The sequence below is a fragment of the Diabrotica virgifera genome, chromosome 3, assembly GCF_917563875.1.
Source record: "Diabrotica virgifera virgifera chromosome 3, PGI_DIABVI_V3a".
In the NCBI taxonomy this organism is placed as follows: domain Eukaryota; kingdom Metazoa; phylum Arthropoda; class Insecta; order Coleoptera; family Chrysomelidae; genus Diabrotica; species Diabrotica virgifera.
In genome coordinates this window covers 201,718,484-201,734,469 of record NC_065445.1, presented here as the reverse complement: position 1 = coordinate 201,734,469, position 15,986 = coordinate 201,718,484, and the positions used below count along the sequence as shown (strand labels likewise).

The following is a 15,986-nucleotide window of genomic DNA, read 5'->3' as shown; positions in this document are numbered from 1 at the left end:
ATATTCCCCAGGCAATTTATGCCATATATATAACAATTCTATAGGTTCTACAGTTCGTATAATATAATCTAGCGGTATTAATTTTAGTTCTTCTTCACTGAATTCTTCAAAACGTGTTTTGCGAAATATATGATCCAGAAGCAGTTCCATGCCTTTAATATGCTCCATTATATAAAAACTTTAGGCATAAATGTCCACAAATGATTTGATTGTAGGTTTGATACTGATGGTTATTATAGAAAATTTTTGTATGTGTACCTAGATATTTAACAAGTTCTTTGGTCGGCTTCAAATTACCAAATGAATCGAAATACTCTACGTCGTTATTTATCTTTCTATATGCTACCCAATGTGTTCCGCTGTGTGTTGATGCATCTAGATTAACTATTGCGCATTCACGTTTTCGAGGACCGTGTCTAGGCAGAGTGTCATTCATGAAAACACCTCGAAAATGTGGGATTTTAAGTGTTTTCGCGTAATGCGCAATCTCTAAGTCGTACAGCGGACGATTGGGTAGCTTTATTGGAAGTTTTTTTTCAGATACAAACCGAATCCGCCTCTTGGTTTCTTACGCAAGTACAGACCTGAGCCGATGTGTTCCATCGCCTTATTATGGCGCATATCCTCTTCCAATTTCTTTTGGGCGTTCTTTGCGTCAACCACAGTCTTCGCCACCCCTGCTGCACCACCGGCTAAAGCCCCCAATGCAGAAAGACCTGCAAATAGGGGTATGAGGGGTAGGAAACCTCCAGATTTTAGTGGCAACACTCGTGGAAGATCAACTGTTTTTCGTCCACCAAGTTTTTTAATTACCGATTTTGCTATTCGTACAGCTGTCAAAGCAGTATCTCTTAACGATGCTCCTCTCTTCATGGACTTTGCAATTTTAGGTACCACATCCCGATTGAAAGAATAACGTCCCTTTCTTCCACGACGACGAGGACATCCCATTCCCAACTTTCTTTTCGTTTTCATTCCACCGGTTACAAGTAAAGCAGCACTTTTTTCGCCAAAGCTAGCGTCCTTAGACTTGAATCGCTCCCAAGCCCTATCTTCCAATTCTTTATCGGCCTTGTGACGTTCTTCGAGAGATGTATGATGCGAATAAGCGATATCGTGTTGTTTACAAGCTGCGTCTAAAGGATTAATTCCTGGATCTCCGCGTGCAAGACGTTTTTTTAGTTTTGTTCCAGGTCCACAATACTGATAACCAGGAATATGAAGCTCAACTGGAAGTTTATTAATTAGAGAGTTCAAAAGACCTTCCCCTTTGAACACCAACATTGGACTGATGGTCATGCATTTGGTGACATTGGTAATATATTGTTCATATTTTTACTATGTTTAACACACGATGAGAGTCATTCAACAAGAGCAGACGTTACCAATTGATAATCTAGATATTGTACAGAAAGCAACCAACAGTAAACATGGAAAATTATTACCAAACTCATTCAGAGCCATTATTTGTGGTCCAAGTGGATGTGGAAAAACTAACGCCATGCTATCACTTTTATTTAGTCCAAATGGCGTCAAGTTTAAAAATGTCTATGTTTATTCAAAATCCCTCTTTCAACCGAAATACCAACTATTGCGAGATGCATTAGCGCAAGTCAAAGGTGTAGGGTATTTTCCATTTAAAGACAATGAAGAAATTATTGATCCCAACAAAGCTCAACCAAACTCTGTGTTTTTATTTGACGATGTCGCATGTGATGGCCAACACAAGATTCGTGAGTATTATTCCATGTGCAGACATAAAGATATCGATGCGGCTTACTTATGCCAAACATATTCAAAAATACCTAAGCAGCTAATAAGAGACAATTGTAACATGATTGTGCTGTTCAAGCAAGACGAGATAAATTTGAAACATATATTTGATGAACACGTATCGCCAGACATGTCATTTGATGAATTTAAAAAATGTGTTCAGAATGTTGGAGAGATAGGTATGGTACTGTGGTAATTATGAAAGATTTTGCTCTCAACAATGGACGATATCGCAAAGGATTTGATAAATATATAAAATTGTAAGGTGTTTGTTTAGTCGCCAGCAAAATGCCAGATGATACGGTCGCCATTGCCCTTCGCAAGAAGAAAGTTACCGAATTGGCTAGATCAATTCGCAAAAAATATTTGGCATTGAAGTTAGGTAGAACAGAGCAAGATGAGTCACTAAATAAACTTTTTAAACCAATCTCGAAGCCTCTCAAGGATATTGCTCAATCATCAAAAACGTTACATCATACTATCACTAACAAGTTTGGACATGTTAAAAAAGAAGAGGTGAAAAAGGAGGAGGATGAGGATGTATTTCTTGATGCACCCGAGGCATCTGATGAAAACATTCAAGAGCCAATCTCCGGTTCTAACGAGATTCCGATGGACGCCACAGACGAATATATCGACCACTATCCTCCAATAAGTCACAAGTACATAAAAGAATATTTGATAAAAGACGATAAAATCGATAAAAACTATGGTCCATTTTACGATAGTATTAGTGGCTGGATATTGGGAAAACGTCGAATAAACTTTGACAAAGACAATGGAGACATAGTAATAATTCGAGAACGGGATTTTGAAGAACGTAGGTTAAGTGGTACGCCAGGCCTATATCACCTTTTATTTTATGCCAACCCAAACCCAGAACAGTATAATGATGAGGATTTACAAAAGTATAAAACACTGCTGATTAACACAGAGATTCATCTGGATACCTTAGGACGCCTTAAAGGTTCCAGCGGAGAAAAATATCATTCTATTATTAAACCTCTATTCAAACCATCTGATGCAACAATGAAAAAGCATGCAACTCGTTCACAAAAAGAACTCGACCACAGAACGAAAACAGCTCGGTCAGCATCTTCATCTACGGTCAAAGGAACGGGGTTGGATGACTCTCGTTTAACATACAACGCTGCACCCTTAGAGTATATTTATTGGGATGACGTCAATGAGTTAGTTGATCGTCTTAAACTCTTGGTGGCTTCGAAAGACGCCGGCAACACATCTCACGACAACGAAATCGTGGCTATCATCAATGAACTAAAAGAAGCCAATATAATAGAGTAACTGAGAATGATGGCATCATTTCCATTATGAGTGTCGACAAATTCGGTCATCACTCTCGTAACAGTATCACCCAAAAGGCAGTACGAGTTACATTTCCACATACTCCTGCCGGAAACATTAATGCCGAAAATGTGAAAATTTGTAATGTTAAGGACCCATCAGAATATAGTGATGCTGCAACGAAAAAATACGTTGATAATCTAATAAATGAGATGCGTAGCGTATACTTTCCAATAATTAAAGCCCATGATGCGATATTAGATCAAAAATCCATTAATATAAAAGATTTAACAATCGGACTAAACGAAGTAAGAAAAGAAGTTCCACTGCTCGAGCAAAAGCTACAAAAAATAATCGCAGATGCTATGAATACACTAAAAAAGGATACGGAGAACAATATAAATAAGTTGTTGCAACAAAAAACTAATGATATACAGGATTTAGCCGTCGGACTAAACGAAGTACAAAAAGAAATTCATAAAACCACAGTTCCACATTTAGCGATCGAACTAAATCAAGTAAGAGAAGAGCTTCATAAAACCACAGTTCCACTTCTCGAGCAAAAATTGAAAAAAATAATCAAAGATGATGTGAATACACTAAAAAAGGATGCGGATAAAAGCATAAAAGAAGCTGCAGAAACACTTGCAAACCATACGATGCACGATATGAAGATGGAACAGAGGTTAAAACAAGTGGAGCAAACATTACAGGATATAGTACGTAATATTGATCTATTGCGCACACATGTTGTAGATGTAGATGCTGGAAGTCGTTAATAAGAAAATGTCTACAGAAAAGGAACAGGTGGTGAACGAATTGCATAAACCAGCACGAAAAATCTATCCTCGTCGACGAACAATAATCAAAGGAATCGATGACTTGTGGCAAATGGATTTGGCCGAAATGCGTCCTTACGCACACCAAAATAAAAATTTTAAACTAATACTAGTCGTAATTGATTGTTTTTCAAAATATGTGTGGACACGCCCTCTAAAGACCAAGACTGGCGAGGAAATTACTCAAGCATTTTCGGATATTCTCGCCCATACTCGACGACTTCCGAAGAACCTCCAATCCGATCAGGGAACAGAATTTTATAACAGAAAATTTCAAAATTTAATGAAAAAACACGAAATTAATCATTACAGCACCTACACGATTAAAAAAGCCGCCATTTGTGAAAGAGTCATTAGAACGTTAAAAGCAAAGTTGTACAAGTATTTCAGTTTACATGGATCATACAAATGGTTAGAAGCTCTACCTGTAATTACCGAGGAATACAACAATACAAGGCACAGTAAAACGGGATACAAACCATCTCAGGTCAACAAATCCAACGAAAAAGCTATTTTAAACAAGAGTTATAGTCATTTAAAAATTGCTGGTCCAAGAAAATATAAAATTGGTGACATTGTACGTGTCTCAAAGACAAAACATTTATTTGAAAAGGCCTACACGCCCAATTGGACGACGGAATTATTTAAAATTGTAAAAGTTAAGATAACAAATCCTATAACGTATTTGCTTGAAGACATGCACGGTATACCGATTAGCGGGGGGTTTTACGAAGAAGAATTACAGAAAACATTAAACCCTGACATTTACTTGGTTGAAAAAGTACTTAGACGAAAAGGCAATAAGATGTATGTGAAATGGCTCGGTATGGACAGCAAACATAACAGCTGGATTAACGTTAATGACGTAGTTTAGGAGGATCTATCTTTTAATCCGCCGCGTAGCAATACATTTTTTGCAAAGAGGTTGTTTTTACCACAAGGAGTAGGGGAATATAAAAGAACTCATGCTTCAGTATCAATGTCAGTACAAGTGAACATGAGCTCTCAAGATAGTGGGTATTCTTCAGGTGGCTCTCAAGATAGTGGGTATTCCTCAGGTGGTTGTGAATTTAGCATCGATATGCCTAGCAACGAAGACTATAATCAAGAATTAGATAGAGCTTTGGAAAATTATGAGGCTGCCGCCAAATCAGAAGTTTTCTACCTGCTTGCAACAAAATACACGTTATCGGGCTATGAAGTACAATGTGGTATAAGCCCTGCAAGATCATTTTCGCCTGCAGTGATTTTATCTCAACAATATAAACCTACCAGAATATCACTCAGCGCATACGAATGATATTCCTTTATTTCAATCATCACACAACAACTAATTGATTTTTTCCAATCAACTGATGACCTCATGCACCCAACTTTTCCATGCGAAGAATACTGCACTGTTACCCCGATAGTTTACGATGATTGTAAATTCATTATTGTTAAGAAGCATGGTGTGGAGTACTATATGGATGAAGAAGAAGTGAAGCAAATTGTTGAACTTAACACTAGTGTGCTATCGCCTCGTATGCAGTTGTTAGAAAATTTGAATTTTTGTGAATATTATTATAATGTTTTAGATTTTTGTAAAAATACTGCAGATAGTTTAAACCCCTTGCAAATATTGTATGCTTTTTGTTCGATAATGCCAGATGATATGACAAACAATGCTCTTAGGGAGTTCATTTATTTTTATAAAATTAAGGTAATTAATGATTTAAATAAATGATAAAAATTGCAAATTTGGAGTTTTATTTCACATAAAACGTGACGTTTTATCGTAAAACATATAAGATTCACATAAAACGTAACGTTTTATCATAAAAAGTATAAGATTTTTATTATGATGTGATAAGGCGCTCAGAGCAACAGTGGTCTAACCCACGCCCCACATTTTTACGAAAACACTCTTATTACGTTAAAGCCATCTCTTAATGGATAACTTTAATGTAATAAAAGGGTTTTGGTAAAATTGTGGGATGTGGATTAGGTCACTGTTGCTTTGAGCGCCTCATATGAGGGAAGTGCTCATAATAAAACAAATAAAAATGTTTACATATATCTTTATTATAGAATAAAATACAGAAAGAAAAATAACATTATATTATCTTTATTATTTACAAAAAAAGAGAGAAAGAGAGATAGTAGCTTATGGATATTCGACACTATCATTCGTCTCAAAAGAATCAATATTACTGCCTACTTCAGACTTCTGGTTCAGAATCATCAAACCTGTTATTTCTAGGCATTTCATGTAATGCATTAACGCAAGACTCGTAATCTTTTAAATCGAATAAAACGTGAGTAAAACAACTATTGCACCAATAATATGGTTGCTGATATACGCATTCAACGATATCATCAGCATCATAAACTTCGTGAGTATGGTCGTAACGCACCAGTAAAAATTTATTTAAGGTCTCATGAGCATTTTTGAATGCAAAAAAACATGATTTACATACGTTTAGGCGATGCTGCTTAAGATAATATCCATTAGCCCATACACAATAACTGGAGTGTTCATCTTCAAATATACTCCCCCAATCTGACTTTCCTAATACGACATTTCTTAAATGTGACGGTATGTGTTTAGAGCAAGCAATAAATTCTATTCCTTTATATGAAGGAATAGGATCATTTTTAGCACTGCTTATCATCGTTTCCCATTTATATAAAGGAAATTTTTTTAATATTATTTTTGTTAATGTCCACGGCAAGGGGGACTGCTCGATGAAATATGATGCTGATACTGTTGTTTCACAGATTTTTTTGATAGATAGGTCGGTCAATGATGGAACATTCATCTACAAAAAAAAAATCTATTCTAAAATACTGTAATGTCCCAATGGTAGGGTTCTAAAACTATTTGGAATTAAATATCTTTTATCGTCATAAGGACTTAGCGCAATTTTTGTTTGTTCTATACTATAAACGTTATGGCTATATGACCGAATGGAGTGTTGAGTAGCAGTTTGTTCCTTAAAATCATTTAAACAGTTTACATAATCATCGAATTTTATAACATTTTTTACTATATTATATTTAGTCCCTTTTGCTTTTTTAGTGATTCGACCAGATTGAACTTTAAAAGTATACATTTTTGATCGTAATCCCACAAATTTTGTCATAATTTCTCCTTTATTTTCATCCTTCATTACTCCTAAAACTTTTTTATTTACTCGAGGGATATTATAGATATTATCTACAGCGTAATCGGATGTATCAAATTTTGATAGATCTTGTTTTATTACTTCCTCATATGCATCATGACAGTACAGTTCATAAATAAAGCTATCGGTATCCATATACATTAAATTACATTTATCTGCGCCCAATTTTGGAAGCATATAGTCGTAATGAAATTGGTACATACATAATTTTGATATATCTAAAACAGTCATGCCAATGTACAAGGATTTATTAAAAACTAGATCTGATTTAATCAGTTCTATAGCTACTAAATTGTCATTGAATATTTTTCTGCTATGAAACCGGGCACTAGAAATTAAATTTTTAGCACCATATCGCCCATTCCATGATCTGACTAGTTTTACTATTCTGTTTCCTTATATTCTCCATAGTCTTTCCAAATACACTATTATTGGCCAATTTGTATAAATTTCTTCCAAAATCGTTCGTAGCTGCAGCTCTAAGTCGAGTATTTAATTCTATGTAGGGTCGCAGCCACGCAGACTGCTTAAATTTCAAAATTTTATGTATCTTTTTTAAAACTAATCCATTAGCCAGCATTTGTTTTAAATTTCTATAATGAACGATATATTCTTTTTTATTATAAAGTGTTGTCATTAGTTTAGTATGATTTGAACCCAAAGCTTTGCGGTGTTCGGCAGCGAATGGAAAATCTGAGTGCAGATCATGTAATTTGCGAGGATAGTCTAAGTCAACTTGTAACATGTACCCTACGGGAGAGTCATCTGGTACAGACATAACATCAATGTCTTTGGCATCCATCCATTCGAACCCTCCGTAGGGTAAGGGTTCTCCCATAGCCCACCCATATAAATTATTGACATCAAAATACATTAAGTATTTTGAGGGCTGTGCGGGGTCATAATTAGGCATGTACTTATTATTGGCCTCCGACATTCTACCGCTACATACTGAAATTCCTCCACGAATTGCTTTCTCCATAAATAGTATCATGTCAACGTCACGCAATAACTCGAGGTTACACCCCACGTATTTCAACATACAATCCCAAGAATAACCGGGCATTGTGTAGTACCAGGCTGGATCTAACCCATAAGTTATAAAGCATTTTTTGCGGAAAGTTTCAAAAACATCTGCTAAAAGCACAATATCGGTTTTTAAGTACAAATCTGAATATTGACCTAAATTTTCAATGTTAAAGGTATCCCAAACTATTTTAGCATGAGCATACTTCTCATCTGTAAGATTCGTATCGTTTAGCTTATTATAAAATGCCTCTATTGGAGGTAAATCGGTAATGTTTAATTTTTCCCAAGAATCAATAAAATCATAGCAAAATACCCCTTTTTTAGTTATTAATTTAAATTCATCGTCACTTAACCTGCTAAATTCTCGCTTGCAAATTTTAAAGTCATTTTTATTTAATGTTGAGACCAATTCATCTAAAGAGGCTCCTAAAAATCTTAATGAATCAATAAATCGAAATTTTATATTAGTAACAGCATCGTTAAGTGTAAATGAAATGTATTTTTCTTTATTGACTGGAAGTAGACTAATATCTCCTTTTTTGCTTAACTCTGAAATTATAAAATGACTGTCGTAGCCACTCATATTGTGAAAAATAACTGGGACGACAAACAATTTTTTAAAATTTAAATTACAGGCTTGGTGGGCGAAATTTCTGAACTCCCCCGTAAAATGGTCGTGGTCTTTAACAATGATATCTGTAGGAGAAAAACATTTTTCGCATATGTGACACCTTGTGGCTTTACTGGTACTCGGGTTTTCCTGCATTGGTATAATTTTCTTAATTTTCAAATGAATACTTTGAGCTAAATTTGGTAATTCATTAGCAAACCACTCCATGCAGTCAATGCCTCTATAACTCTTAAAAAAAGACAACTTTTCATCATAGCTACATTTTACATAGTATCCAGCACTATACGGAATATGTTTTTGATATTTTTTAGTACAACAGGATGTTTGGAGGTCTGTAACTTTTTCTAACATGCACTCAAAATCTGCATATATGACAAATGGCGTTGTTTGTTTATAAGTATAATTTTTAAAACTAACAGCATCATATTTAGGAAAAGACATTTTACAATTATTCATATCTGCACACATTTTTTCATGTTCCGACAATTTCCCTTCAGTTGAAAAATAATTTAAGCATCTATTGCAAAGAAATAATTTGGCCTTTCTTTTATTTAATTGACCAGCAACTAATTTAGACATATCCGTAATGTGGCAGTAGTGGTACTTAATTTCTGAATTATCATTATCCACTGGAGGTGCTTCATAATCGTTTAATTTAGGAAAATAGTGATTCTGAATTAAAAGAAGATTTACATGTTTGGCAACGACTGTTTTAGTTAATCTAGCTGGATATACTGTGAAAAATGACTTTTCATTATTTTCTATTAATTCTAAAGCAAATACATTGACTGATATATTATTTAATTTTTCAAATTTTGAAATTTGATGTAACGGCATTGGTGCCTCTAGGTCTTCTGTTTTTAGTACTGTACTGTACCATGGGTATGAGGATGGGAGTTCTTTATGTGCTTTAGCTGGATAGAGGGCACTAACTATTGCCTAATAAAAACATGCTTGATCAGAATTTTTTACATTAATACAAGCACGCTTTTTTTGAATACTCTCAGGAAGTTTAATATACGAGGAACCATTTCCAATTTCATATCGATTAATATTTACTTCTAAAGATACAATTCTATTTAATGCAAAACCGGAGTCCCTTTCCTGAAACTCGGATAATTTAAGATTTATTTTATCTTTAACATTCTCAAAAAACCACCGCTCTGTATCGGTAGATACGTCTAGTACAGCATTTTTTGTATTAAAATATTTAAAATTTACAATTTCCTCCTCCCCCGATTTTTTAATAAATTCTCCACAAAAACAAACATTAACTTTAACAACTTTATCTGCTTTTAAAATTTTTCTGATTTTATTTTTAAAAATAATATAACAATCATTTAGGAAATGTGCTAAGTCCTTATGCCATAAATTAACTATAACTCCAGTTTTAATTCGACTTTTAAACGCGGAAACTACATTTTCCCATTTAACTCTATGTTTTAGTTTGTTGTCTAGCCCCATACCGACATGTCTATTGAAAATAATCTGTTTAAAATGTTTAAAATGTCCTACATGCGTTTGCAGTTTTCTAATTGTACCTATAGGCAAAGTGCGTTTTTTTATTACTTTATTACAAGTTTTGATTTGTTTCGTTAAGCGTTTCACCCAAATTTCTTTGTCTTTAGCTGTGAATTTATCAAAAACTATCTTTCTGATTCTTTTGATGAATAACAGTAAATTTTTACATTGTTTAACAATATCCATATTGCTTACCTCTCTTTCTCTCAGTATTTTCGCTTAGATAATTTTAAATGATGTCATGGGCTGGTACTTTTGGCCGCAGTCCACCAGGCCGTGATAAACTATCGAATACTTCCCGCTCGAAAACTCCTCAATGACGGGGCTGTAGGTATCTGTCACTCTAGGCGGTAGAAACACCACCTCTTCCCCCAAATCTAACAGAACAGCTTGCCCAAACTTTGTCGTCACAATTTTGGCTCCCGTAATGGGTACTGGAATGTCGATCGGTAATTCTTTGAGTTTCTTCACGGGTTTCCTCGCTACGACAGATGAGGCATTAATTTTTGATAAATCCATCTGAAATGAAGGAGTGATATAAATAACCAAGCAAAAAACATTGAGTTGTATTCAAAATCAAAACCCGAAAAGATTTAACAAAGAATAATTACGAAGAATGACGAATAATTGACATTCAGCATGCTAACATTAAGTCTTTTTTGTTTGTAGACAATCAGATGTCGAAATAATAACTCTCATCTGGAATAAAGGGATAAATAGCAGAGTAGAAAACATTAATTAAAAAAATCAAAGAAAAACAGAACAGATTTAACAAAGAATAATTACGAGAAAATAAAAAAGAATAATTGTCATGCTGGCATGAGGTCTTGTAGACAATCAGGTGCTAAAATAATAAATCTCATCTGGAATAAAGGAATTTTATAAATAGCTGACCAAAAAACCGAACAGATTTAACAACGAATAATTACGAGAAAATAAAAAAATAATTGTCATGCTAGCATGTCTTTTTTGTAGACAATCAGGTGCTAAAATAATAAATCTCATCTGAAATGAAGGAATTTTATAAATAGCTGACCAAAAACTTGAAAAAACCGAACAGATTTAACAAAGAATAATTACGAGAAAATAAAAAATAATTGTCATTCAAAATGCTGACATGAGGTCTTGTAGACAATCAGGTGCTAAAATAATAAATCTCATCTGGAATGAAGGAATTTTATAAATAGCTAACCAAAAACTTGAAAAACCGAAAAGATTTTAACAACGAATAATTACGAGAAAATAAAAAATAAATGTCATTCAAAATGTCGACAATTAGATAATTATTTAATGTCGAAATAATAAATCTCAGCTGGAATGAAGAGATTTTATAAATAGCAGAGCAGAAAACATTAAGTTTTATTCAAAATCAAACAAGAAAAATAAAAAATATTTAACAAAAAATAATTAAGAGAACACTTACCTTGCAAAACTAGTTGAACCACAACGAGCGTACACTAACAGTAAGGAATAGACTATGGAATAGACCGTCCTGAGGTGCATTTTGAAATTTATACGGTTGCGTGCCCCACCCTATGACGTGTTGTAGAAAGTGTGCGTGTGCAAAATTATATTCAGTTTTATCATTGTCATTGGTTTTAAAAATTCCAACATTTTCTATGCACATGATAAGAAATATAACTCAATAACAAAATGTGGGTATGATAACGAAAATTGCATAGTAATGCGATTAGACCCTCAACCGCTATTTCCTATGCGATATGTAAATTATCTGCTAACATTTATTTTCATTATTTTCAACGATTTTTACTTCAAATATTTTCTTAAATAACTTTACCAAAAAATTTTGGGTTTAGTATAAATCGAGATGCTTGTCTGTTTACATGTCTTATTGTTGCTCTCTGTATCTGTGTATGCAGAGAATAGCACTCTGGAGTATGCTAGTTCTTTTCTTAAACGATTTGGATATCTAAATACATCAAGTAATGCTATTTCTAGTATCGATATGGCCTTAGTTGAATTTCAAGAAAGATACAATCTTCCGGTGACCGGAACATTAAATAATGATACTATGAATATGATGATGAATAAGCCTCGATGTTCTGTTGGCGACAATAACTATGCAATTCATTCGAAGTGGAATAAAACAACATTAAGTTGGTATTTTCCTCAAGCTGTTAGTAATCCAGTTTATATACATCTTGCTGAAGACGCTTTCGTTAGATGGGAGAAAATATCTAACTTAAAGTTTAAACGAGTAATAATACCTTCTTCAAAGCCGGATATTACTATAACTGTGGTGTCAAATAATCATAGTTTTCGAGCAAGTTGTCAAGGAACCTCTAAATGTCCATTTAATTTCGATGGTCCTGGAAAAGTATTAGCCCACGCATACTATCCTGGCGTAAACGATTGCATCGAAATCCATCTTGATGCCAATGAACGGTGGTATGCAGGAAATGGCAGAGCTCCTGATGGTGAAGCCAATTTTTTGGCTGTCCTACTGCATGAAATTGGTCATACCCTTGGACTAGAACATAGTAATAGCGATTCGTCTATTATGTATCCTTGGTATCAACAAGATGTGACAAGTTTTGATGATGATGATAAAAAGGCAATGAGCAGGCTATATGGACAAACAGAAGCCCCCACATCGATGTCAACAGCCCCAGTTACGCAAACAATACTTTCGAAAAATAGGATCTATTTGCCGACAACACCTGCAATAAAAAACATCTGTCTACTTCAGTATCCCGATTTCATGTTTCTAGCTACATCTCCACAGTTTCCAAATTATCGCATGTACGTTGGGTCTGACAAATATTTATGGAAGTTTGATTTAAATGAGATGCGTCTTCCACAACATCCAGAATTAATTACTGATTATCTCCCTAAAGAGTTGAGGTTTACGCAAGTTTCACATGTTTTTCAGAATTCCGAGGGACACTTAATAACTGTAAGCAATAATCGGTATTACGACGCATCTTTCCCTAATTTACAACTTCAAAAAAGTTTTGTTTCCTTCTATACCTACGAGAACCAAAATAAATGCCTTATTTCAAACAAACAGCGGTCAAACATATTTATTGTACAATGATAATTCATACATTGAATTTAATGAAGCTGGAGATGTCTTAAACCGCGGCCCAATAAATGATCTCTTCCCCGGAATACCAAATAAAATAACATCAGCATTCCGGTACACGGATGGGTTTATTTACTTTTTTCAAAACAATACCTATTATAAGTACAGCGAATACACACGTAAAGTTGTAGCAGCAGGAACGTTCAGTTGGGGGCTTTTTGGGATACCCTGCCCTGAAGACGGTCTATTAAAACAATTAAAAACTTTGTTAAACAAAATTGTAACTATATACGAATAAAGATTGCTGTGTTCCTTTTAAGTTCTTTTAATAAAAAAATTGTATTATGTTGTTGTTTTATTTAAATTACAAAATTACCAGCCGCGCGCTTCGTATCTACGAGATCCTTCCGCGAAAAACTTAAGGTACCGACCGCGCATCTGCTTCGCGTTCCGCGAAAAATTAAGGTACCGATCGCACATCTGGTATCGCGCACCGCTGCGCCGCTGTGTTCCTTTTTAGTGATAGTTCTTTTAATAAAAAAATTGCATTATGTTGTTGTTTTATTTAAATTCCAAAATTACCAGCCGCGCGCTTCGTATCTACGAGATCCTTCCGCGAAAAACTTAAGGTATCGACCGCGCATCTGCTTCGCGTTCCGCGAAAAATTAAGGTACCGATCGCACATCTGGTATCGCGCACCGATCGATCAGCGCTAGAACGCCGTCACATCGGAACGCGCCCCATCGGACGTCGTCACATCGGAAAGCGCCCTTTTGGCACTATGCCGCCATGTTTTTTTGTATTCGTTATCTCCCGCCCATTCCAACGAGCCGTCGTACGTTTAAATCGGACCAATAGCAGCAGAGATACCATGTTTCTCTCTCTAACACACATACTTCCCTATATCAGCTGTGACATCATATACCTCTCTCTCTAACACACAGAATTCCCTATATCTGTAGTGACACCCGTTTAGATCATCTACTGAAGTGTAACATAACAAGTAGCATTTTTGTAAATGTTACTTAAGAGTATAGGCGCAGAATAATTGGCTTGCAATGCTTTTTAAATGCATTCATTTTTTTTCGAATCCTGAAAATAATACTTACCTAAATATTTTTGAAAAATTTAAACGCGCTGATTAAAAGATTACATTATTACCGAGGGCCGAAAGTCCTTAGAATAAACAAAAGGTTTCTTTTTAATAAAATATTGGAAATTATGTACACTCAATTTTCTCTTTTTTTTACCCTGTAATTTATTCAAATAAACAATATAGAGATTTTCAGGGACTTTCGGCCCTCGGTAATAATTAATCTTTCAATCTGCGCGTTTAAGTTTTTCAAAAATACTAATTAGTTTTCTCTGGATTCGAAAAAAAAATGAATGCATTTAAAAAGCATTGCAAGCAAATTTTGCCCCTACCCATTTAATGTATGTAGTGTTAATACATATAGTCCGTCCGCTATAACTTTTCCCATGCGGTACGATTCATTTTCAATCAAATTAAGTTTAAACAGAAAGTGAAACGTACGCCGATGTGTGTAGTATATAATAATATAGTATACAGTTATACAGTATACAAAATGTATATTATATACATCGACGTTCGTTTCAATTTATGCTTTGACTTAATTTGATTGAAAATGAATCGTACCGCATGGGAAAAGTTATAGCGGACGGACTATATTTCATTTAATTTAAAGTATGTTTTGTTTTTAAAATAAAAGTTTTCGTTCATTTTGTGTAGGTAGTTTCTTTTAAAAAACTAAAACTTAAATTTCAACAGTATTATTAAGGGGCGGCATTTCGAAGACTTGCGCATCATATTGAAAATATGTACCGCACGGCTCTGGGTAAACATATCCATTGACTTTGTCACTTTTCACAGTATATCCACGATATGAGAAACCTTACACAAATTATTATTTTTGGTAGTATCCAAAAAATATTTATTTGGTTAATTAACTAAACACCTACGGGTTCTATTTTATTTTACCGAAGGTTTTTGTTTTGCAGATGTCATTTATTCAGCAATCGGATCTGCAGTATGGTTTCTAATACTCATTGCGTGGGTAATAACATTCCAGTTGAATAGATTTAAGTGGGGAGAGTATGCTGATTACATATCCTTTATTATACCAGTTGGTTCACCTTAAATTTAAACAAAATGATTATTTTTATTACCTTATGTGTTAAAACTTGCAAATATTGTACTTTAACAATTAAAGAATTTTAACCAATTTAAATACTTTAAGCTGCTGTGATATTTTCTATATAAACATAGGGATTCTAATAAAAGGTTTTAGAAGCCAAAATTATAAATTCTACTATGCAGTAAATTGTTCATGTAGCCTCTTTCTTTTTACAAACCCAGAGTACCTACAAAATTTCCAAACTAGCAATCGGTTTCTGTTAATTGTTCGTTCTTTATGCGGTTTATTTAATTTTAATGCTTTTTATCTGTCTTATTTCATTGATCTTTGTATGTATACATGAGTATAAATTTTTTATGTTTAATGTAAAATCCATGTTAATTTAGTCATTTAAGTAGTGATTTCGAGGTTTTAACTAAAAAAAATTAATGAAAAATCCTTTGTAAAAGGCATACAATAATTTATTAAAATCCCTCCAAGGGCTACATCACAGAAAGTTTTCGATTTTTACAAAATCA

The 15,986-nt window shown here is 34.1% G+C and overlaps 1 protein-coding gene across 1 annotated transcript in view; it reads left to right on the top strand.

The window, feature by feature from the left end:
• Positions 1–15,555, top strand: part of LOC114344529 (gamma-secretase subunit pen-2) — a 45,281-nt gene extending 29,726 nt beyond the window's left edge. The window contains exon 3 of the mRNA XM_028295361.2: positions 15,332–15,555. Within this exon, the coding sequence (XP_028151162.1) occupies positions 15,332–15,471 (140 nt within the window). The 3' untranslated portion in view covers positions 15,472–15,555. The remainder of the gene's footprint in view (positions 1–15,331) is intronic.
• The last annotated feature ends 431 nt before the right edge of the window (positions 15,556–15,986 follow it).